The sequence below is a fragment of the Antedon mediterranea genome, chromosome 3 (assembly GCF_964355755.1).
Source record: "Antedon mediterranea chromosome 3, ecAntMedi1.1, whole genome shotgun sequence".
Lineage (NCBI taxonomy): Eukaryota > Metazoa > Echinodermata > Crinoidea > Comatulida > Antedonidae > Antedon > Antedon mediterranea.
In genome coordinates, this window is record NC_092672.1 from 31,592,753 (window position 1) to 31,615,866 (window position 23,114).

General features: G+C 33.8%; 3 protein-coding genes across 3 annotated transcripts; all 3 read right to left on the reverse strand.

Annotated features, from left to right (window-relative positions):
• Nucleotides 1–1,134: 1,134 nt before the first annotated feature.
• On the reverse strand, nucleotides 1,135–2,543 carry LOC140044301 (histamine H2 receptor-like). Its single transcript, XM_072088779.1, has 2 exons — nucleotides 1,951–2,543; nucleotides 1,135–1,773 (listed from the first exon to the last, which is right to left on the reverse strand). Exons 1-2 carry the CDS (start codon nucleotides 2,511–2,513, stop codon nucleotides 1,509–1,511), a joined length of 828 nt encoding a protein of 275 aa, XP_071944880.1. The 5' UTR covers nucleotides 2,514–2,543; the 3' UTR covers nucleotides 1,135–1,508.
• Nucleotides 2,544–8,733: 6,190 nt separating this feature from the next.
• LOC140044302 (histamine H3 receptor-like) lies at nucleotides 8,734–9,738 on the reverse strand. The gene has a single exon (XM_072088780.1). The coding sequence runs from the start codon at nucleotides 9,736–9,738 to the stop codon at nucleotides 8,734–8,736; it is 1,005 nt and encodes a 334-aa protein (XP_071944881.1).
• Nucleotides 9,739–21,810: 12,072 nt separating this feature from the next.
• LOC140044304 (histamine H3 receptor-like) lies at nucleotides 21,811–22,755 on the reverse strand. The gene has a single exon (XM_072088781.1). It carries the CDS (start codon nucleotides 22,753–22,755, stop codon nucleotides 21,811–21,813), a length of 945 nt encoding a protein of 314 aa, XP_071944882.1.
• Between the last annotated feature and the right edge of the window lie 359 nt (nucleotides 22,756–23,114).

Below are 23,114 nucleotides of genomic sequence, written 5' to 3' on the forward strand. Positions count from 1 at the left end.
ACATTGTACTTACTTGTCACGGCGTATGTATTATAAATCTCCTGAGTTCTTGTAATACACGTTGTACTTACTTGTCACGGCGTATCTATTATAAATCTCCTGAGTTCTTGTAATACACATTGTACTTACTTGTCACGGCGTATCTATTTTAATCTCCTGAGTTCTTGTAATGCACATTGTACTTACTTGTCATCGGCGTATCTATTATAAATCTCCTGAGTTCTTTTAATACACATTGTACTTACTTGTCACGGCGTATGTATTATAAATCTCCTGAGTTCTTGTAATACACATTGTACTTACTTGTCACGGCGTATCTATTATAAACCTCCTGAGTTCTTGTAATACACATTGTACTTACTTGTCACGGCGTATCTATTATAAATCTCCTGAGTTCTTGTAATACACATTGTACTTACTTGTCACGGCGTATCTATTATAAATCTCCTGAGTTCTTGTAATGCACATTGTACTTACTTGTCACGGCGTATCTATTATAAATCTTTTGAGTTCTTGTAATACACATTGTACTTACTTGTCACGGCGTATCTATTATAAATCTTTTAAGTTCTTGTAATACACATTGTACTTACTTGTCACGGCGTATCTATTATAAATCTTCTAAGTTCTTGTCCACACTGCTTCTTGCTATGATACTAAATGAATTCAAGCTGCTTTGTATATTTAATATTATACATACATTGTTAGATCAATCAATCATTTTTAATGTAAATTTAATGTAAATATAAATCAAAGTTATCATATTTTTACTTAATACATCATTAGGACTACAAAGACTCATGTGATTTGATTCGCTGAGTTATCATCTTAATAAACTAATTTCAAGACGGCCTAACTTTTGCAATTTAGTTTGTGCAGTTTACACAACTTGAGTTTGGCAATTGCTACTACCTTGGTAGAAGTAGGACAAAAGTCTTAACCTACAAGTAAACAACTTTACTACAACTTTTTATCGGCAAAATGCAATAACTAAGGTAAGAAGAATAGAACATTTTGTTGTCATAAACTATCATAAATCGGTCCAGACATTTTAGTATACACACATATATATCTAATTACTTGAGTAAGAAGAAAAAAAGAAATAAGTGAAGATATATTTTTTTTCTACAGAAATTATTAGCTTTGCATTACGTGGTAACTACTGTAGTGGCTAAATGTTATATCAGACAATGCAAATTCTTTTTAAAATGTCCGACATTTTTTGAAAATTGTTTCATTTACATTTTGGATGGCGTCTGCCTTGCGTATGTTTTAGTTTTTGAGGTACCACTACGCGTTTCCGGTTTTACGTTGCGTTTACGTCATATTTACGTTATCTACTAACTGTAGGTGTCTTTACTGCTTTGTCTAGGTAGTTTCAATTACACAACACATGACCATACATACACCTATATTTTACCTAAACTTTAGATACAGTACCGAGAATCGGCTGCTTTACCACAGTTGATAACTAACACCAAAGTCAGTTTAGTTTCTCATGCGTAATCTCATTTAAAACATTTGAGACAGAAGAATTTGTAAAACACCTCTCTGATTTTAACATTTGTGAGTGCGTAGAGGAATGGATTGATGGCAGAGTTGCTCCACAAGAGGTAGATAACAATATGCCAAACAGTGTCATCTGTTAAGTCTTCACTGACTATACTCCAAATAAGCACAATGTTGAAAGGTGTCCAGCAGACGGCAAAAACGAATACTAAAATCGTAAGTGTAACTGCCGCTTTACGATGTCTCCCCGTTGAAGAAATTGTTCTATTTACGTTCCGTCACGTAGAAACTGAAGTAGCTGCAGTAATTGATAAACTTGTGCTTGTGGCCTGAAATATTGATCGGTTGTTATTTACACTGGGATTTGTACGCGTACGATGACGTATCTCGTTATATACAGCGCAATTCAAATATATTATAGCGGCTAACGGTATTACGAACTGTACAGATACATTTGCCAAATTATTGAAATAACCCGTTACGCAATTTATCGAGTAGTCAATTACATGTTCTCCACTGAATTTCTCCCAGAATGAAATTAGAATTATGTTAAGTGGTAAGATAAAAACCCACGAGACAATAATCATAACGGTAACTCGTTTTGTAGTCTGAAACTGACGGTATTTTAACTTCATTTTTAACATCCAGTAGCGATCCAAACTGATAAAAATAATACCACAAACAGAAACACCACATGCCGTGTGGTTAATGATCAACCACATCTTACAGACGCCTTCACCGAATGGCCAATAACCAAACATTAGCAAAAGAATGCTGAGCGGGAATGCGAAAGCGCCAATTAAAAGGTCGGCGACAGAAAGATTTAAGATGAACAAATTCGCTGGATTCGAACGAAGCGATTTTTCGGTGATGAAAGCAAGAATTACCAGACTGTTTCCAAACACGGTCACTACGGATATAAACCAGCATATGATGATTCCGCCGGTTACATTCAAAGTATCATCAGTTTGATTTCCGACATCATAGTCACTTAACAAGTCCATATTGAACTGGACTTGCACAATCACTGAAACTAAATAAAACAGTAGTTTTAGTTAGAATAAATGAGAATCTGCAGTTTTATTATAGTAATTCACTATGACAACTCAGATGGCAGTTAGTTGTAGTGCTCTCAATGTTATAATTTGCAACATAAATATAATAATTATCTTTTAAGATAAGTTACTTGGAGTGATGTAACATTTTTATCTACATAATACAAAAGAAGATTATCAGAAAACTCCCAAATAATGCAATTAAAATAGTAATTTGCACCATAATTAAAATTTACGAATATAATATATAATAATAAGTTATTTGAAGTGCATACTAAAAAATAAGATTATCAGAAAACTCCCATATAGCGAAATAAAAAAAAAACACTACAAGGTTCCGGTTTTTTATATTGTGTTCAATAATTTTGAAAAAAAAAACAATAGGATACTCTGTACCTACTGTGTATTAAAAGCCACTATTCATCAGTCTGTGATGGAGTTCTTGTCATCACTGGTTGTCGTTACGTTATTAAATGAATAAAAGATGCGTCGTATATTAATTATTATATACACACATTGTTAGACCAATCATGTATAAAGTTACATTTTCATCGAAGTTATCATATAATTTATATTTTAATATATTCTATAATTAGTAGGGCGCGATACTAATTAATTTTAAATCAATCACTAACTTTTAAGTAGTCTTGTCACTGTTGTTGATTGTGTTTTACAGTGATATTCATATCTTTTAAACCTGATTTTTTCTCAAATTTAGCACGACATTTCCTCGTGTACTACTCGTGTCAAAGGAATACGATCCATGGCCTAACTTCAGCAAACTGCAGTTACCGAAGATTTTCAACTAGTCATACCAAACGATGAACAGCTTTTCTCTTCGGAGTACCTATACTAGCAAACGGCCACTGTTGAATTTAAGCATAAATTTTGTCCATAATCACATGACTGATGACTCCAAAGACTGGTATTTGATTCTCTTATTTGACAACCCTCAGCAAACTAGTTTGTCGGTATACTTTCTTCAAATTAAAAAGGCCTAACATCTGTTGTAAATGTGACCATAACGTTTAAGGCCCGGCCTGCACTGAAAATAACTTATTATGTAACTACTCGTTTGAGATGATTCCCTTGGCGTCTACGTCATAGTTTCGTTGTCTACTGTGCGTGTTATTACTGCTTTGTCTAGGTAGTTTTTTAGTTACGTTTACGCCATGTGCTTTATAAAATCAATGTCATTTTTTCTTAGAATTAGACAACATGATCTTTAAAATGTGTGTTTTATCTAAACTTTACATCATTGATAACAGACACCATCAGTTTTCACACGTATCTCATTTGAAACATTTCAGACCGAAAAAATTGTAAAAAAATTTTTTGTTGAGTTAATTAAAAAAACACTATTTTAAGAATTAAATGTCATAAAATTACATTAGCATAATATGAATCCAATATAATATTAATAACAGTTTCGTCAACATTTTGTTAAATCCTTACGTCAGTTTTTCATACGTTACATCAGTTACGCAATTTACCTGTTGCGTAAAGGAAGTTGGAAAAACTCGACGCTCTGTTGAAAATTAATTTAAAAAAATGTTGTACCCTTATAATTATGATTAGAAATTACAACAATTCATAATTTTATTTCGAATTTGATAGATACGTTTTTCATGACACAATTCGTAATAACATATCTATTGGCGCCGGTTTACATAATACCAACTATCGGAATTATAAAAAAGAAAGCAAATAAGCAATTTACTTTATAATATACACAGTAAGTTAGTGTCATGTATAGAAACACGATTATTTAAGAACTTTTATTATTATGTGGTAATAGTGGGAATAGCAATCGTCTCTGAGATGATGAAATATTTATTAAATGTCATAAAATTACATTAACATAATATGAATTCAAGATAAATTAATACAACGATTATAAACAATGTCTTAGTTAAGTCGAAGACTTCAACCACTCCACACAAGAAAATGGCACTCTTGCAAGGTTTTTGCCTCTAAAGCACACGCCTCTGGTCAATTCTCCACCTTGTTCCCTGCCCCTTAGTATAGATCCTGCATGACCCTTAGACATAATCGTAAAGTGGAAAACTATAGTTACAAAACAAAACGTTTCCAAACTAGTCCTGTCCCTTTTATGGTTGAACTTTTGAACAAACTGTAACTTTTTTATTTTTTTTTGCTTGTATTATTTGAGGTAACTGCAGTCTAATTTATTCGTTTTTATATATGTATGTATTGTTGATAGTGACTATAGTTTAAATAGTTTTTATAATGTAATACATATGCAATTCAGCCATGTGCTGCCATGTATGTAATTTGTATGTGAATTTTGAATAAATATACCGATATGCTCTCCGGGTGGAATGCCATCCTGAGATGAGTAGTAGTAATTAGTCTTGTTTATTTTATTTCATTTATATGTAATTTTTACTTTCTATGAACCAGAGATTCCGAAATAAAAGATTGAATGTATGAATGAATATAGCAGTTTGGTCAGTTTTTCATAAGTTACATCAGTTACGCAATTAACTTTTTTGGAAAACCTGTCTTTGTATTCCTTAAAACTATTACGAAATATTATCAAATACAAATATTTAATCTCCAGTGATCTCTACTGACACCGATCTGCATAATGCCAACTACTGTACAAGAAAACAAACAAGACAATTCACATTACGTATTAAGAACTTTGACGATTCCATCCTTAAATTTGGCCTTATTTACATTTATTGCTATGTGGTAATGGTGGTAATATTAATCGTCTCTGATTGATGATTAAAGATTAATATACGAATACCATAAAGTGTGTGGTGTGTGTGTGAACAGACGTTAGAAATGTGTCAAAATACACTAAATTTACATTATACTGTACAACTTATGATAAGAATACACATATTACTTACTTGTTACTGTGTCTCTATTATAAATTTCCAGAATTCTTGTCCACATTGGTTGTAACTACGATACTAAATTAATTCAAGCTGCTTTGTATGTTTATAGCTATACATTCATTGTTAGACCAATCAATCATTTTTAATGTAAATTTAATGTAAATATTAATCAAAGTAATCATATTTTTACCTAATAACCCATCATTAGGAAGACACAATACTAATTATTTTAAGTCAATCACTTACAGTATTTTCAATATACCAATGTTTGTTCATAGTGATAGTAGTATTCTAAATACTAGACCGTATTTCGGATATTAAATATTGACAAAAAAGATAAATAATTTGGCATATATGGCGTTTCATACGTCTAATAATAAACAACATTTATTCAACATCAACAGACAGTTTACGGTCAAGACAAACAGAAGCCGAAGTGGCTTGTCTTTGTAGCCCATAAGCATAAAACGTAAAACATAGACGGAGGCATTACAATTATAAAAAATGACATTTTGAAAGACAGAAAAGAAAAAATACAAAGTGAGATCAAGCATAATAAAAACATATCATAGATACGTATAATACTTGAGGTCACAAAAACAATGTTTTTCCAGACAAAAATCGAAACGCCGACTAACAAAATATAAAGACAATAGATAATTTAAGTTTAGTAGGAACAATGCTCTCTAAGTCTACACTGGAAACTGTATCATTTTTGTTTTTGCAGACTTCGAATTTAGAGTCCTCAGTCGGGTTTACTGGAGGTTGTCATTTTGTACACCATCAGAATCACATGACTAAAATGATTGTGATTTGATTCTCTGAGTTATCATCTAAATAAACAGATTTCAAGACGGCAAAACTTTTGCAAACTAGTTTCTGCAGTTTACACAACTTGAGTTTGGCAATTGCTACTACCTTGGTAGAAGTTGGACATATGTCTTAACCTACAAGTAAACAACTTTACTACAACTTTTTATCAGCAAAATGCAATAACTAAGGTAAGAAGAATAGAACATAAACTGTAATAAATCGGTCCAGACATTTTTGTTTACACACATACATGTCTAATTACTTGAATGAGAAGAAAGAAAATAAACAGAAAGAAACAAGTTTAAAAAAAAGGAAAAGAGAAAGCGAAAAAAAGAAGGAAAGTAAAGAAAAAAGAAAGTAAAGACATTTTTTTTTGATAGAAATGATTAACTTTATATTACGTGGTAACTACTGTGGTGGTTAAAGGTTATATCAGACAATGCAAGCATATTGTATTCCTAAAATAGTTTCATTAACATTTTGGATTTGATAGTTAAAAATGACCAATCTGTTAACAATAAAAATGGCGTCTGCCTTGCGTAGGCCTACACTCATGTCCACGTGTGTCGTCCACGTGTATTACTCGTGTCAAATACGCCCTCATCTTTCAGTATTTTTATTCACTAGGCGGGATCTCCGAAGAGATACTTTTATATATATAAACACATTAGCCAAAGAACATTAATTCTAAACCGCCCGGTGATATACTGAAATTTTAATTAATTAATTTGAAACGATAAAGATGAGGAAATCTGTGATATTTATATATGTGAACTTTATTCAATCAATCGTACATTTTTTTGGTATTATAATGGTAACCATAATAACGTATATTTACAGTGATTTTTACACACAAAAAAACAAACAAAATAAATATTAATTATAAAATATATACAGTGATTCTTTACAGTAATGATAATCATAAAATTAATTGTTTATATTGACTATTATTGGAAACAGAAGAGGAATAATAAAATACTGAATAAATACAAAGTTTCATTTGAGGTTTTTATTTAAAGGCCTAACTAGTTTCCAAGCAGTTTCTCAATTTAATTACTCTACACTGTCATAAATTAGAAAATGTATCGTTCCAGCTCAGATTTATGTTTGTATATTATAATTTAATATGATTTTATGAATCTATAACTCAAATTAAATGTATACCAAGTACTATCATTTAACCATCGGTTTATCAGGTAAAGTTCAGTCTTCCGTGAATTTGGTAAGTCATAACTGTTATCGTCTGATCTTGTTTGTAGAATTTTGTGACGTAACTAACATTCAACTTATAAGGAACTATTTTTACCATATTTGGTTACAGGTCCGCCTCTATTTTGTATATTAAACAGACCTAAAGTGACACTTACAAAATGATTTAGAATCCGCGCGAAACTTTTACAGACTTCTACCGATAGAGGGCCTGTAAAATTCATGACGTCAGAGCGTGTGCGATAATTTGCCAATAACGGTCGAAAAGTTGAACGCGGCTCTCCGACTGATAATTAAACATTTCGCATAAACACAATATTGCGATAGGAGATAAACTTATTAATCAAACAATTTTTTTGTAATTAATTGCGTTTACGTTAAATACCATTGACGTATACAAATATCTTTTCTTTACCTCTCATTTTTACAGTGTTTAATTTGGTTCATAATAAATATTCATATTAATCAATCAAACATTTCGCATAATCTACACTGGCAAATTGTTTTATTCTTGTTGTTGCAGACTTCGAATTTAGAGTCTCTAAGTTGAGTTTACTTGAGGCTGTCATTTTGTTCACCATCAGAATCACATGACTACAAAGACTGTGATTTGATTCGCTGAGTTATTATCTCAATAAACTGATTTCAAGGCGGCCTAACTTTTGCAAACTAGTTTCTGCAGTTTACACAACTTGAGTTTGGCCTTGGTAGAAGTTGGACATATGTCTTAACATACAAGTAAACAACTTTTTATCGGCAAAATGCAATAACTAAGTTAAGAAGAATAGACAATTTTTTTGTCATAAATCGGTCCAGACATTTTAGTATACACACATATATGTCGAATTACTTGAGTAAGAAAAAAGATAAAGAAATAAAAAAAGAAAAATGTTTTAAAAAAGAAAAGGGTAAAAAGAAAGAAAGTAAGGAAAAAAGAAAGTGAAGACATTTTTTTCGATAGAAATGATTAACTTTATATTGCGTGGTAACTACTGTAGTGGTTAAAGGTTATATCAGATAATTGATGATTTCATTGACATTTTGGATTTGATAGTTAAAAATGACCAATCTCTTTTACGTTGCGTCTACGTCATAATCACCATAGTTGCGTTATCTACTGTACGTGTCTTCACTGCTTTGTCTAGGTAGTTTCAATTACACAACACATGACAATACATATATATTTTACCTAAACTTTAGATACAGTACCGAGAATCAGCTACTTTACCACAGTTGATAACTAACACCAAAGTCAGTTTAGTTTCTCACGCGTAATCTCATTTAAAACATTTAAGACCGAAGAACTTGTAAAACACCTCTCTGATTTTAAGATTGGTGAGTGCGTAGAGGAATGGATTGATGGCAGAGTTGCTCCACAAGAGGTAGGTAACAACCTGCCAAACAGTGTAATCTGTTAAGTCTTCACTGACTACTCTCCAAATAAGCACAATGTTGTGAGGAGTCCAGCAGACGGCAAAAACGGATACTAAAATCGTAAGTGTAAATGCCGCTTTACGATGTCTCCCCGTTGAAGAAATTGTCGTATTTACGTTTCGTCGCGTAGAAACTGAAGAAGCTGCAGTAACTGATAAACGATTGCTTGTGGCCTGAACTATTGATCGGTTGCTATTCACACTGGGATTTGTACGCGTACGATGACGTATCTCGTTATATACAGCGCAATTCAAAAATATTATAGCGGCTAACGGTATTATAAACTGTACAAATACATTTGTTAAATTATTGTAATAACCCGTGTCGCATATTATTGAATAGTCAATTACATGTTCTCCACTGAATTTCTCCCAGAATACAATTAGAATTATGTTAAGTGGTAAGATAAAAACCCACGAGACAATAATCATAACGGTAACTCGTTTTGTAGTCTGAAACTGACGGTATTTTAACTTCATTTTTAACATCCAGTAGCGATCCAAACTGATAAAGATAATAGCACAGACAGAAATACCACATGCCGTGTAGTTAACAATCAACCACATCTTGCAGACGCCTTCACCAAATGGCCAAGTACCAAACATTAGCCACAGAGTGAAAAGCGGGAACGAGAAGGCGCCAGTTAAAAAGTCCGCACCAGACAGATTCAAGATGAACAAATTTGCTGGATTCGAACGAAGTGATTTTTCGGTTATGAAAGCAAGAATGACGAGACTGTTTCCAAACACGGTTACTACGCACAGAATCCAGCATATGACAATTCCACCGGATACAACCAAAGTATCGTCAGTTTGATTTCTGACATAATAGTCGCTTAAAAAATCCATATTGAAGTGAACTTGTACAATCACTGAAACTAAAAAAAACAGTAGTTTTAGTTAGAATAAATGAGATTTGTTGTTCTATTACAGTAATTCACTATGACAACTCAGATGTCAGTTAGTTGCATTGCTCTCAATGTTACAGTAATTTGCAACATAAATATAATATCTTATAAGATAAGTTATTTGGAGTGATGTAAAATTTGTGTCTACATACTACAAAATAAGATTATCAGAAAACGCCCAAATAGTGCAAATAAAATAGTAATTTGCACCATAATTAAAACTTACGAATATCATATATAATAATAAGTAATTTGAAGTACACACTAAAAAATAAGATTATCAGAAAACTCCGATATAGTGGAATTTAAAAAACACTACACGGTTCCGATTTTGATATTGTGTTCGATAATTTTGATATTGTGTTCGATAATTTTGATATTGTGTTCGATAATTTTGATATTGTGTTCGATAATTTTGATATTGTGTTCGATAATTTTGATATTGTGTTCGATAATTTTGATATTGTGTTCGATAATTTTGATATTGTGTTCGATAATTTTGATATTGTGTTCGATAATTTTGATATTGTGTTCGATAAGTTTGATATTGTGTTCGATAATTTAAAAAAAAAACAATAGGATACTCCGTACTTACTGTGTATTAAAAGCTACTATTCATCAGTCTGTGATGGAGTTCTAAATTGTCCACACTGGTTGTCGCTACGATATTAAATTAATAAAAGATGCGTCGTATATTAATTATTATATACATACATTGTTTGATCAATGTATAAAGTTGCATTTTAATTGAAGTAATAATATTTATAATTTAATATAATCTATTGTTAGGAGGGCGCGATACAAATTATTTTAAAATCACTTATTTTCAAGCAGTCTTGTCACTGTTGATCGTGTTTTACACTCATGTCCACGTGTGTCATCTGACCATTCTCTTACGTTATTTTTCTCACATTTCGCATGAAACGTTTTTCGTGTACTACTCGTGTCAAAGAAATAAAGATTCATGGTCTAACTTCAGCAAACTGCAGTTCCCGAATATTTTCAACTACATAGTCATACCATACGGTGAACATCTTTTTTTACCAAAGTCTAGATTATACTAGCAAACTGCCTGTCGGTATACTTTATTAAAAACTTGAAAAGTTTAACTAGTTTCCAATCAGTTTCCCAATTTAATTGGTCTACACTGTCAAACATTATAAAATGTATCTTTCCAGCTCGGAGTTTGCTAAAGATTTAGAGGCAAAATTTAAGAAAAAAATTTTCACGAAAGCTCTATTTGACTTGACTCTCCTGAATACTGTGTTATTGCTGTGGATTGGACGTCCTTGTATGGCTTGCCATAGGAAATATACAGTATTTTTAGTCGCGTGCAACGCTACTCTACAGCTCGCTATGTCGGTCGGTTGGACGGTCGGTAAACACTAACTTGAGCACGCGACTGCAGCCATCTATATGGCCTTGTTTAAATACAAATTATTAGTTTTTTGTTTGTTATTGTATAACGAAAAATTGCATTTTTATGTATTCCATAACATTAAAAATACAAAACAACATTATTTACAACATTATTTGGCTTGTTACACTTGAGGCATACCGGACTACCGTACTCTGAGTACGAATACAAATCTTCCTCTTGATTTATGCATTACGTCATCATTAGTTAGCCACACATAACGGATTGTAACTAGCGCCATCACAGAACACAAAAATACAAATATTATTACGATTGCCGGTAAAAATGCATTGTACTATGTAGGCTTACATAGACAATTTACATTACCATAATCATTGGGTAATAAAAAACAGGATTATATGAATAAAGCAGGTAATATATAAAATGTAATTGCCTTAACTTTGAATGTTGAATTAAATAAAGAAATACTGTTTTTAGATGTCATAAATTACATTAACATAATAATTATAAATTCAAGATAAATTAATATATCAGCTTGGTCAGTTTTTCATAAGTTACATCAGTTACGCCATTTACCTTTTTAAAAACTTATCTTTGTATTCCTTAAAACTGAACACTTCTGTCGAAAATATAACTATTACGAAATATTATTAAAATGGACCTGAAATGGACTTTCGATTTTATAGAAATTCACACATGTTATTTAAATTGTCAAATTAACACAAGCCCATACAAATAAAAACAAAATGTATAGTATTTAGAGAAAAAACGAAATTTTAAGATACCTTGGTAAATTAGCGAAAATTACTCACGCCATTGCAATATTCTATTTCAACGGCCGTCGGGAGCCTCTATATTCACGACGTCACCTACCTATACACACGACGATATCATCGAGAGCGTGTATGCCGCCCGATAGTCAGTGAATGGACGACGGCCTGGAAAGATACGCGAAGCGTTGACACTAATACTAATTTCTTTAATGATTGTCAGACACGTTTTACTGATTATTTTGATGTTTAATATATATCTATTAATTGGTATTATTTTCAAACATGGCGTTGTATTAGAACTGCCCTTAGTGCGCAGTAGCGTTGCTATGGTTATATGGTTGGGGGCAGCATACACATATGATATTACTACATCCCCCTGTTTTTTATAACAGTATAATATGGTTAATAATAATAAGAGTTATTTATTTCGGTGTCCGTAATTGTCCAAAAAGTTCCAAACTGTATTAACTATAAACGTTCAAATGTTCAAAAATAAAAACTTCAAACACAACTTGTTTCATAACTTCCTAGAACTGCAACTTTAACAATCAGTGGTATTGAACATACATTTTAAACTTGTAGATCACGTTACAGTCCAAAATCACTCTTTTGTTTCAATTAAACGCGTAGGAGGTTTCACACTTCTCTTAGAGTGCGTGTTACTCATATTCAGAATAGACGGATTTTGGTCTATCGGTTGCCAGGTTGGTATAACATTCTCAGGTACTGTGCTACCATTGATTTGGGCATTCTGTTGAGGTACCTTCCTCAAATGTACGCGATTTCGTCTCAGCAGATTTCCATTTTCCGCTTGTATAATATATGATCTTGGTTGGACACACTTTTCCACAGTCGTCGCAGGTTTCCATTGCTTTGTGGACTTATCATAAACTCGAACATTGCTTCCATCAGGAATAGGTGGGAGTTCATGAGTGTTTTTATCTGCATATTCTTTTTGTCGCTGCGTAGCTTGTTGCAGTTTTCTACAATATTCTTCTTGTTGCGAGTTGTTTGCTGCTTGACGACTTGGTGTTAATGTTGGTATAGGTCGATTAAACATCAGTTCAGCCGGACTTGGTACACCTGTGTCCAATGGTGTAGCTCTAACATTCAACAGTGCTTTGTTAATATCTCCGCCGGTTTTTAAACATTTTTTTTATGATGGGTTTTATGTAACGAACTTGTCGCTCAATGAACCCGTTTGACTGAAGATCTCCTGGGCTACTCGTGGTATGATCAATGCCCCATTCAGCGCAAAATTCATCATACTCTCGCTGGAATTGAGGACCATTATCGGAGAATATTTCAGAACAATTTCCAAATAAACTTAGTACCTCCTTTGTTGTGTTAATTACAGATCGTGCAGTTGTAGATCCAAGTAGTTTTACAACAGGGTATCTGCTGTAGTAGTCGCTGATTAGAAGAAAGTTCTTGTTTCCAATCTCAAATAAATCAGTCCCGAGCTTTATCCATGGTTTAGAAGGTTTTTCATGCATAATCATAGGTTGCTTTGCTTGTTGTGGTTGATATTCCTGACAAATCTGACAGTTCTGGCAAATTTCATCAATGTCTGTGTTTATTTTCGGCCAGTATACGCTTTCACGAGCCAGCTTTCGTGTCTTTTCCACACCTTGGTGTGATTCGTGAAGTTGCTTTAGAATATCGTTTCTCATCATTTCTGGAATTATAACCTGTCTTCCTTTGAATATGACTCCATCTTCTATTGCAAGTTGATCTCGGTAACTCCAAAAATTTCGAAGTTCTGTTGGCAATTCCTTCATTTCATTTGGCCATCCAGTATAAATAACTTGGCTAAGACAATGAAGTGTTCTGTCACGCTCAGTTTCCTCTCTTAGTTGCTTTCTTTTGCTTGGTGAGAAGTTTATGAGGTCAATGTGTACAGAATCTACACTTATTGCCAATTCAATGTCCTTATTGTTTTCTGTGTTCGGAAGTCTAGAGAGTGCGTCCGATACGATCATCTGCGAACCTGGTCTATATTTTAGATCAAAATCGTATCCCATTATCTTGACTAGCATTCTCTGCAATCTGGGTGGTGCCGCACACAATGGTTTCTTCACTATCACTTCGAGTGGTTTGTGATCAGTAATTATTTCAAATTTTCGTCCAAAAAGGTAGTGGTGAAATCTCTCGATGCCATGAACTACACCAAGACATTCACGTTCAATATTACTGTAATTTGATTGCGTCGGCGTTAGTGTTTTACTAGCAAATGCGATTGGACGATTATCCTGCATTAATGTAGCACCTAAACCTCTGCCTGAAGCGTCAACTTCCAAAGTCACTGGCTTTGTCTGGTCGTAGTAGTTTAAACATACGCCGTCTGCGACCGCTTGCTTAACCGCTTTGTAACTCTTTTGGTAATTTTCGTCCCAATCAAATGGAACATCTTCCTTTAGAAGGTCACGTAAACTTGCCAGTTTATTAGACAAGTTAGGAATATGGTTTGACATAAATGTAACCATGCCAATAAAGCGTTGAAGTTCTCGCTTGTCACGAGGTTCTGGCATTTCATAAATATCCTCTATCTTCTCTGGATCAGGTAGGATACCTTCGTCTGTGTATATGCGTCCAAAGAAATTAATTCTGTTTGTCTTTACCAGGCATTTTTTAGAGTTAAGAGCAAGGCCATAGTCCTTTGCCAATTTCATGAATTCTAACAGGTTTCGGTCATGTTCATGTTCGGATGTACCATACACAATAATATCGTCTGCTATACCTACTGCACCTTCGCATTTGTCTAAAAGTTCTCCAATTTTCTCCTGAAATTCGTCTTGGGAGCTCGCTAAGCCATATGGAAGTCGCGTAAAACAATAGCGACCGAAAGGCGTTCGGAAAGTCGTGAGCAGTTGTGACTTGTCTGCAAGTTTCACGCTCCAATATGCTGCCTTCGCATCAAGCTTGGTGAAGAATTTAGCCTTAGCAAAGTTTGGGTTTAATTCTTCCACAGTAGAGATTTTTCTTGGGCATCTTTTCAGAGCTGCGTTTAATCGTCGGGGATCGAGGCAAACACGTAGACTACCATCGCTTTTCGTTACATATGTGAGCGAAGAACACCAGTCTGTGTGCCCTGTTACTTTTCGGATTATACCTTCAAATTCCATTTTATCCAACTCAGCTTTAATCTTTGGTTTCATGTGAATTGAACAACGTCGTGGAGCATCGATGTAAGGTTCTGCATCTGGTATCAGATGGAGATCTACTGGCTCTTTAAAACATCCAACTTTATCAAAACATTCAGGAAAATTCCATTTCAAATCTTCGACTGTGTTTATTGGTTTAACTGACGTGTGATCAAATAATGTGGATGTCGTAGTAACAGCATCATATGTCATGTGCTCATCAAATGTAATTAGCTCCATGCATTCGCTAGATTTCTTTCCAATTAATGCTGGACCATCTACGTCAACAACATGGAACCTATGTGTAGAAATCTTTTCACTATCTGTTCGTTGTAGTCCTAGATTTATCGAACCAAGATACTTAATTTTATGCCCACTGTATGAATACAGATCAGTGTAATCTTGCTTAATGTCAACTGATTGTTCTTTAAACATTTTCTTAAATATTCTCAGTGGTAACGTATTTCCACTGGCTCCACTGTCGACTTTTAAGTGGATCAGTCCCTTAGAAAGTATGTCGTCATGATGTACGTGCAAGTTTGTAAAAACTTCATTGTTTTTATTTTGTCTTTGAGCGTCGAGAAAAACACTATCGTATAATGTTAAGCTGCCTAACTCATGATGTTCATTTTCATCTACAGCATGCATCTTTCGTTTTTGATTTTGAAAGTTGTTGTGTCGAGAACGATTATGTAATTTACCTTTAGCTTTAGATGTGGATTGTTGCGATTTAAATGTGGATTGCGATTTACAGCATACTTTCCAATGATTCATTTTTCCACAATTTCTACAAGTGTCTCCCCATGCTGGACATTTTCGTGGTTCATGGCTTCGGTCGCAATTTCGACATTTTCGTTCATACTTCGTTTTCATTGAATGAGCAATTACTGTCGGTGGTTGTTGTTGATCCTGCATCTTCTTTATTGTGCAATTAGATGCACTGATTGCTTCATATTCACGACCACGCTCAATAACTTGCGCAACAGGATATTTCTCCGGTTTTGTAAGCAGTTCCTTACGAAAATCTTCGAATGGTGTGGACAACACTACCATTTCGATCAATCGCTCATTTAGTTCATCCTTTTTAAAAGAGCATTTTGATGCTTTTTCACGTAGACGCGCAACATAATCACTGATGGGCTCATCTGTCTTTTGCCTATAGGTTGAAAACTCTAAAATTTATCTTGACAGACGCATCTAGTTGCTGCTCAAACAAGGTCCATATTTCTTTGGGTACCTTTTGGTTTGCATCAGACAACCCAGATGATAAAATTCTCTTCATACCTTCATCACCAAAAGCAAGTTTAATCTTTGTTGCTTTTTTCTCATCCAGTGTTATATTGTGGTCTTCAAAATATAAATTCATGCGTGCTTTAAACGCACGGAGACTCTCTGCCAGGTCTCTTGCATCCCAATCCATCTTGGGCATTTTAGATGACATATTGATTATTGTTACGTACGGCCTAGCCTAAGCCACCAGAGCAATTATCACGCTAAAACGGTGATGGTGATTCGCCTACAAACGGCGCTGCTGTTGTTGGACGGACACGAGTGTTTTTTACGGCGAGGCTTGTTGCTCGGAAATAAAAAATATGTCACGTAACTGTAAGTGTACTAAGATTACTTACAGGAGTTCTATTCCTTGTTATTTCACAATATACCGCTGCCACCATTTAATGATTGTCAGACACGTTTTACTGATTATTTTGATGTTTAATATATATCTATTAATTGGTATTATTTTCAAACATGGCGTTGTATTAGAACTGCCCTTAGTGCGCAGTAGCGTTGCTATGGTTATATGGTTGGGGGCAGCATACACATATGATATTACTACAATTTCAATATCTAATGTTGTTGAAATATAGGTCCCTAAAATGTACTTTGATTTTTCTAAAACCCGAATTCAGAAGGCCTACCTCCCAAACCTTTACTAGGCCTAGGCCTCCAGCGCGCGGAGTCGATCCACCACCCCACATGCGAGGCTCCGTTTCTTGTGTATCCAAGGACCAAAGCGATATCAACAACTTGCTGCTTATTGTCTCAAGCCAAATTAAAATATAAATAAAATTCGTTTTCGAACTGCCTGATTCGTGACAAATAAATTATCATCTCATATTCATAATTTAATTCTGCTAAACTAAAAATTAAAGAAACTAACACATTTTAGCAGTATAAATACGAACGATATACAAAATACAAACGGAAAATATGGATACGCATCATTGCTGCACACGGCGCTGTATCCTGGACGCGATTTTTTTTTTCGTACATGAGTTGGGGACCCCCTCATGAAACGTCACAAAATAAACATGAATAATTCATCAGTTAAATGTTCTTGTTCCGTGTGCACCCCAATAGTAGAAGCTGATGTAAACGGTCTCGTAGATTCGATAAAAGAAACACTTGTTTGTCTTCAATTTGATGTCGAAATTCATCTATCAAACATGATCACTGCTTTCTCATGAACATTCTCTTCATTTGGTGTTATAGTATGTGAGATATTACTTCTTTGATTGACATAACGTACAAAACAATTTGTTTTCTGTGATACCGGGCCTTGACAGTAACCAAATCTTGATTTGGTACGCCACTCAGTCTCAACACCATGTTGTGATCTTGATGTCTTAAAGCAGCATTAAATACTTGTGTACATATTTGATTCACCTTTTGAATCAACCACCATTGACCATCCCGGTCGATGTTTGATAGAACATCGTTCTCCACATATAAAACAGTAATTAAGCCAATCAAAATTAGCTTCATTGGTTGTTGTTGACCTAGTACTGCGTAATGTGGCTTCTTCATTCTCTACAATACGGTTCTTATCATATTCCTTGGATTTGCCTACCTGTACTGGTGGACCACATAACCGTGGTACTTTATGGGCAGTTGGTCCTTTGTCCTTGTCGACTAATGACATTTTTTTAAGTTCCTACATTCCTAAAGCTAGGCATTATCGTTCTATAGCTATCTAAATTTGTTGTCCTAAGGTTTAATCTAAACAAAACAAAAAATAATAAATAATAAAAACAATAATAATAACAACAATTTAATAATAGTAATAATAATATTAATAATAATAGTAATACTATAAAATGGTAACGCTAGTAATAAATTAATAGTGTATCTATAATAACTTATTTAAACTCACCTCTGTTAGAGCAGTAATTTAAAAAATATGACCGTTCTAGCTACGGTATCTAAATTACATGGGTTGTCCTAAGGTTTAATCTAAACAAAACACAAAATGATAATAATAATAAATAATAATAACAGTAATAATAACTAATACTTAGATAATAATAATAATTATAATAATAATAATAATAGCTAATACTAAAATAGTAATAATAGTAATAATATTAATTTATTTGAATTACCTTTGTTAAACCAATAATTTTTTAAAATGACAACCGTCGTGAGCAGTTGGTTCTGTCGTCATTAAAATGATATTTCTTTTTGTTACAATTACACAAACCACTAAAAAAGATGAATTCAATAACTTATTAAATTAATTATAAATATGACCGATCTAAACTAGGCCAATTTAAAATATAGATTCACAAAAATTCATTTAAATAATAATTGAAAATAAATACATGACGTACTAAAAAACAATTACTGTATACTGTACTGAAAGCTATACTAGGCCTAGGCTAGGCCTAGAGTGTCTATAATAAAAGTTAAAGGCCTACCTAGTAGGCCTAGCCTAGGCTAGCTACCCTATTATTAGTATTAAAGGGAGTCTAGGCCATACGTTTCACCTAGTCAATATTTAAAGCACAAACCTAGTCAATATTTGAAGCACATAAAATATATTGATGTTAGAGCTGGATATTTCTATCCATTCATCATTTTTAGCTTAAAATATACAAATGTTGTATGTTTGAGGGAGACCTGACTATGCAGCAGCAGCTAATTCAGCGGAAAAGCAAGTGGGCCTAGAAAAAGCGGTCCCTACAAAAACACAGCAAACACACAGTAATGCTAGAATCAATGTTTTGAGAAGCTACTATGATGCTATATGATTTATTAAGTTATTAATACTACTTTATAGATTGTAGTTATATATAAAATATTAATTAACAAAATTAAAAGATAGTCTTACAATTCAAGTTGAAATAGTCAGCAAATGACACAGCGAAAAATGTAAACACACAAGTTTTGGACTCTTCCATTATGAAAAATAGGGATGTATTAAACTAAAAAAGAACCTAGAGAATATTGAATAGCATGTTCTTTTATTTTTTTCTCATAATATTTGAAGTTTAAGCAAAATTTCACAAGAAAACCTATCATGAAATAGAAGTGAAGATATAAAAATCTACAACCGGAAAAAAAAAATTTATATTTTCCCCATTTTATAATGATAAGTTACAAAAACTTTTTAAACTACTTGTGGATTTTTTTCATAGAATAAAAAAGTGAGTTGTCTTTAAAGGGTTGTAATAAAAAATGCCAGCAGTTTTGAAAGTGTCATCATGCAGTTTCTGAAAGCCTATAAAATTATAAACATTTTGATATATAATTCAGCTTGTTAATTTGCCGGTTGCACTAACTCCTTAAATAAGCCACTTTTTGCAATAGGGTTGGTGAAATCTGTCCATAATAGGTTACTTTTCTGTCCATAATAGGGGACTTTCTGTCCATAATAGGGACTAGAGGGCGCTGTTGTTTGTCCATAATAGGTAACTTTCATAATTGGCTGTCCAAAATAGGCGACTTTTTGTCCACAATAGGCGCGAGTTTATTGGAGTAGTGCGCCATCCATTGTGTTGTCCATAATAGGTGATTTTGTTGGCGTACTCGATCGTACGTACGTAGTTTATTTCGCGAGTAGAAGTAATAGTATTATTAGTTAATACTAATTTTCTTTCTCTTCAAACTTCGAGGCTACCTACTGTAGTCCTAGCTAGTAGGAGGCCTAATTAGTATAATTATTTAAGTCTCTCTAGCCGCTAGGGCCTAGGCCTAGCCTAGGCATAGATAGTACTACTAGTACTACTAGCTTAGGCCTAGCTGGAGTCCATTTGTTATTGTCCACTATTACTAATGAAATGTGAGCTTTTTTTTTCTAGGCCTACCTTACAGCAGGGGGTGCCTCCCTGCTACAGTAGGAATAAAAATGACATGGGCTCATATTAGGTAGATAGGTTTCCTACTACAAACAACTAGGCCTATCCTCATTAATTATCTGTTTTTTTATTATTTTAATATGAATATTTTACAGACTACTCGTAACTATACTGCCTAACTGCAGGTCAGGTCTGGCGGACTAGTCACTATACAGTCTTTTACTAATACCACTGCCACCACCGCCCAAGAGAGTAATAAGTCAGCAAAATTAAACAATAAACATTACACAAAAATACATTTTTTATTCTCGTGGGTCTAATCTTCCCATCTCATGTGTTCATATACGCGCATTTTTAAATTTCCTTTGAGTACATGCATTGTTTGATAATAAAATAGCAGAATTAAAAAAAATACAGTACACAAATTATACACATTCTTTATTCTTGTGGGTCTAAGCTTTCTTTGGGCTATGTCGATTATCCTCGACTCGACACATTTTGTGTGAAGAAGAGTGCGCGAAGGCAATCGCGTGAATTGACTTAGAATCCTAGGCCTAGAAAGTAATTGTGTGCAATTTAACTGATGAATTATTCATGTTTATTTTGTGACGTTTCATGAGGGGGTCCCCAACTTATGTACGAAAAAAAAAATCGCATCCCGGACAACGTTGCCAGGCTAACTTCGGTATTGCCAGAAAAAACCCGTTGATTTGAAGATTTTAAATCGTCATTTACTCGATGAATAACCGTTTATACGGTAATAATTTTATCTAAAAAAATTCTAAATACGTTTCTGCAAATGCACAAGCATTTTTTTAGAAAATACTCCATAGATTTCAAGAGTTATAGCCAAAAAACTGCAAATTGTCCATTGGAAGGATAGGAATATATTCGTGAAGTGACGTCACCCGCGAATTTTTTTGATTTTCAAATGGGGCTTTCCCCAAAAGGGCGAATTTATATTTTATAACAATATACATTCTAGCAACACCTAATAGCCCCCAAAACATCATTCTAAAATGAAAAAAATCGAAAATCCATTTCAGGTCCATTTTAAATACAGATAGTTAATCTCTAGTGTCCTCTACTGACACCGGTCTGCATAATATCAACTACAAGAAAGCAATTCACTTCACGTATTAAGAACTTTGACAAACATTATACACAAGATGCTCTACATAAACAAAGTCTTATTATAAGAGAGGGAGTTGTAATTTTGTCCTTTAAAAAAATCCTGACATGTAACTCCAGTGCCCTTGGAGTGGTGGCCAAGCATCATACTCCACTCTTAGTGGTAATATTAATCGTCTCTGATTGATGATAACAGATTAACAAACGAGTAGGCCTACCATAAAGTGTGTAGGCCTACATGTTTCTGCTAATCTTGTGTTGCTCCAATGGTTTTTTTGGTGCATCGTTTTTTGCGTTGTATGCGTCGTTGCTGCGTTGTATACGCATATCTTGGCTTGCGTTTACGTGAACGAAGACCGGTGTTCCATAAAATCAATGTCACGTGCTGCTTGGTTCCTGCATTACGCAACACATGATCTTTGAAATTTGGATTTTCCCGTAAACTGTCCATCAATATTGATAACACAAAAACATCAGTTTAGTTTCTCACTTAGGACTTAAATCCAAAGCTCATTTGAAAAATTTTAAACAGAAAAATTTAAAAAATACGTTTCTGATTTTGAGATTTGTAAGTGCGTAAAGGAATGGATTGATGGCAGAGTTGCTCCACAAGAGGTAGGTGACGACCTCCACAAAAATGTAATCTAGTGAGTTATCACTAACTCTATTCCAAATAAGCACAACGTTGTAAGGAGCCCAGCAGATTGCAAAAACAGAAACCAATACCGCAAGAGTTATTGCCGCTTTTCGATGTCTTCTCATTGAAGACATTGTCGTATTCACGCTTGCAGCCTGAAATACTGATTTGTTTCTATTCAGCACACTGTGATTTCTACGCGTACGTTGACGTATCTCTTTGTATACAGTGCTATTCAGATATATTATAATAGGTAACGGTATTACAAACGAAAAGAATAGGCATACCAACTTGTACGCCTGTCCCGATTCCATATAACAATTTTCTGAATAATCAATTTCAACTTTTTTACCGGTAAATTTCTTCCAACAAAAAATTGGAATTGCGTATAACAGTATGCAAATGATCCATGTGGTAATTATCATAACGGTAACGCGTTTCGTAGTCTGAAACTGACGGTATTTCAACTTCATTTTTAACATCCAGTACCGATCCAAACTGATTAAAATAATACCACAGACAGAAACAGCACATGCCGTGTAGTCAATGATCAACCACATTTTACAGACGCCTTCACCAAATGGCCAATAACCAAACATTAGCCAAAGAGTGTAAAGCGGGAACGAGAAAGCGCCAACTAAAAAATCCGCTACAGAAAGATTCAAGATGAACAAATCGGTTGGATTCGAACGAAGTGACTTTTCGGTGATAAAAGCAAGGATGACGAGACTGTTTCCAAATACGGTCACTGCGGATAACAGCCAGCTTATGACGACTCCGCCGGATACATTTAAAGTTTGATTGAAGGACGATTCCATCATTGCCGTGGAAAACTTACACAATTACTGAAACTAAATAAAACAGTAGTGTTGTGTTAAATTTGCCAACATCTGATTATACTACTTCGTGTAATGTTATATTGCTTTTTACTTATGTTTGTATATTATAATTTACTATGATTTTATGAGTCTATAACTCAAATTCCATGTATACCAAGTACTATCATTGAACCGTCGGTGTCTCAGGTAAAGTTCAGTCTTCCGTGAATCGTGTAAGCCATAATTAAACATTTCGCATAAACGCAATATTGCGATACAAGATAAACTTATTAATCAAACAATTTTTTGTAATTATTTGTGTTTACATTGATTACCACTGACGGATACAAGTATCTTTT

Excerpts from the sequence above, each read along its gene's own strand:
- LOC140044301 (XM_072088779.1), bottom strand. The coding sequence starts at position 2,513 with ATGGACTTGTTAAGTGACTATGATGTCGGAAATCAAACTGATGATACT. Across the intron at positions 1,774-1,950 it reads TTGGCAAATGTATCTGTACA|AACAATTTCTTCAACGGGGA; the intron begins GTTCGTAATACC and ends GAACGTAAATAG.
- LOC140044304 (XM_072088781.1), bottom strand. The coding sequence starts at position 22,755 with ATGGAATCGTCCTTCAATCAAACTTTAAATGTATCCGGCGGAGTCGTC.
- LOC140044302 (XM_072088780.1), bottom strand. The coding sequence starts at position 9,738 with ATGGATTTTTTAAGCGACTATTATGTCAGAAATCAAACTGACGATACT.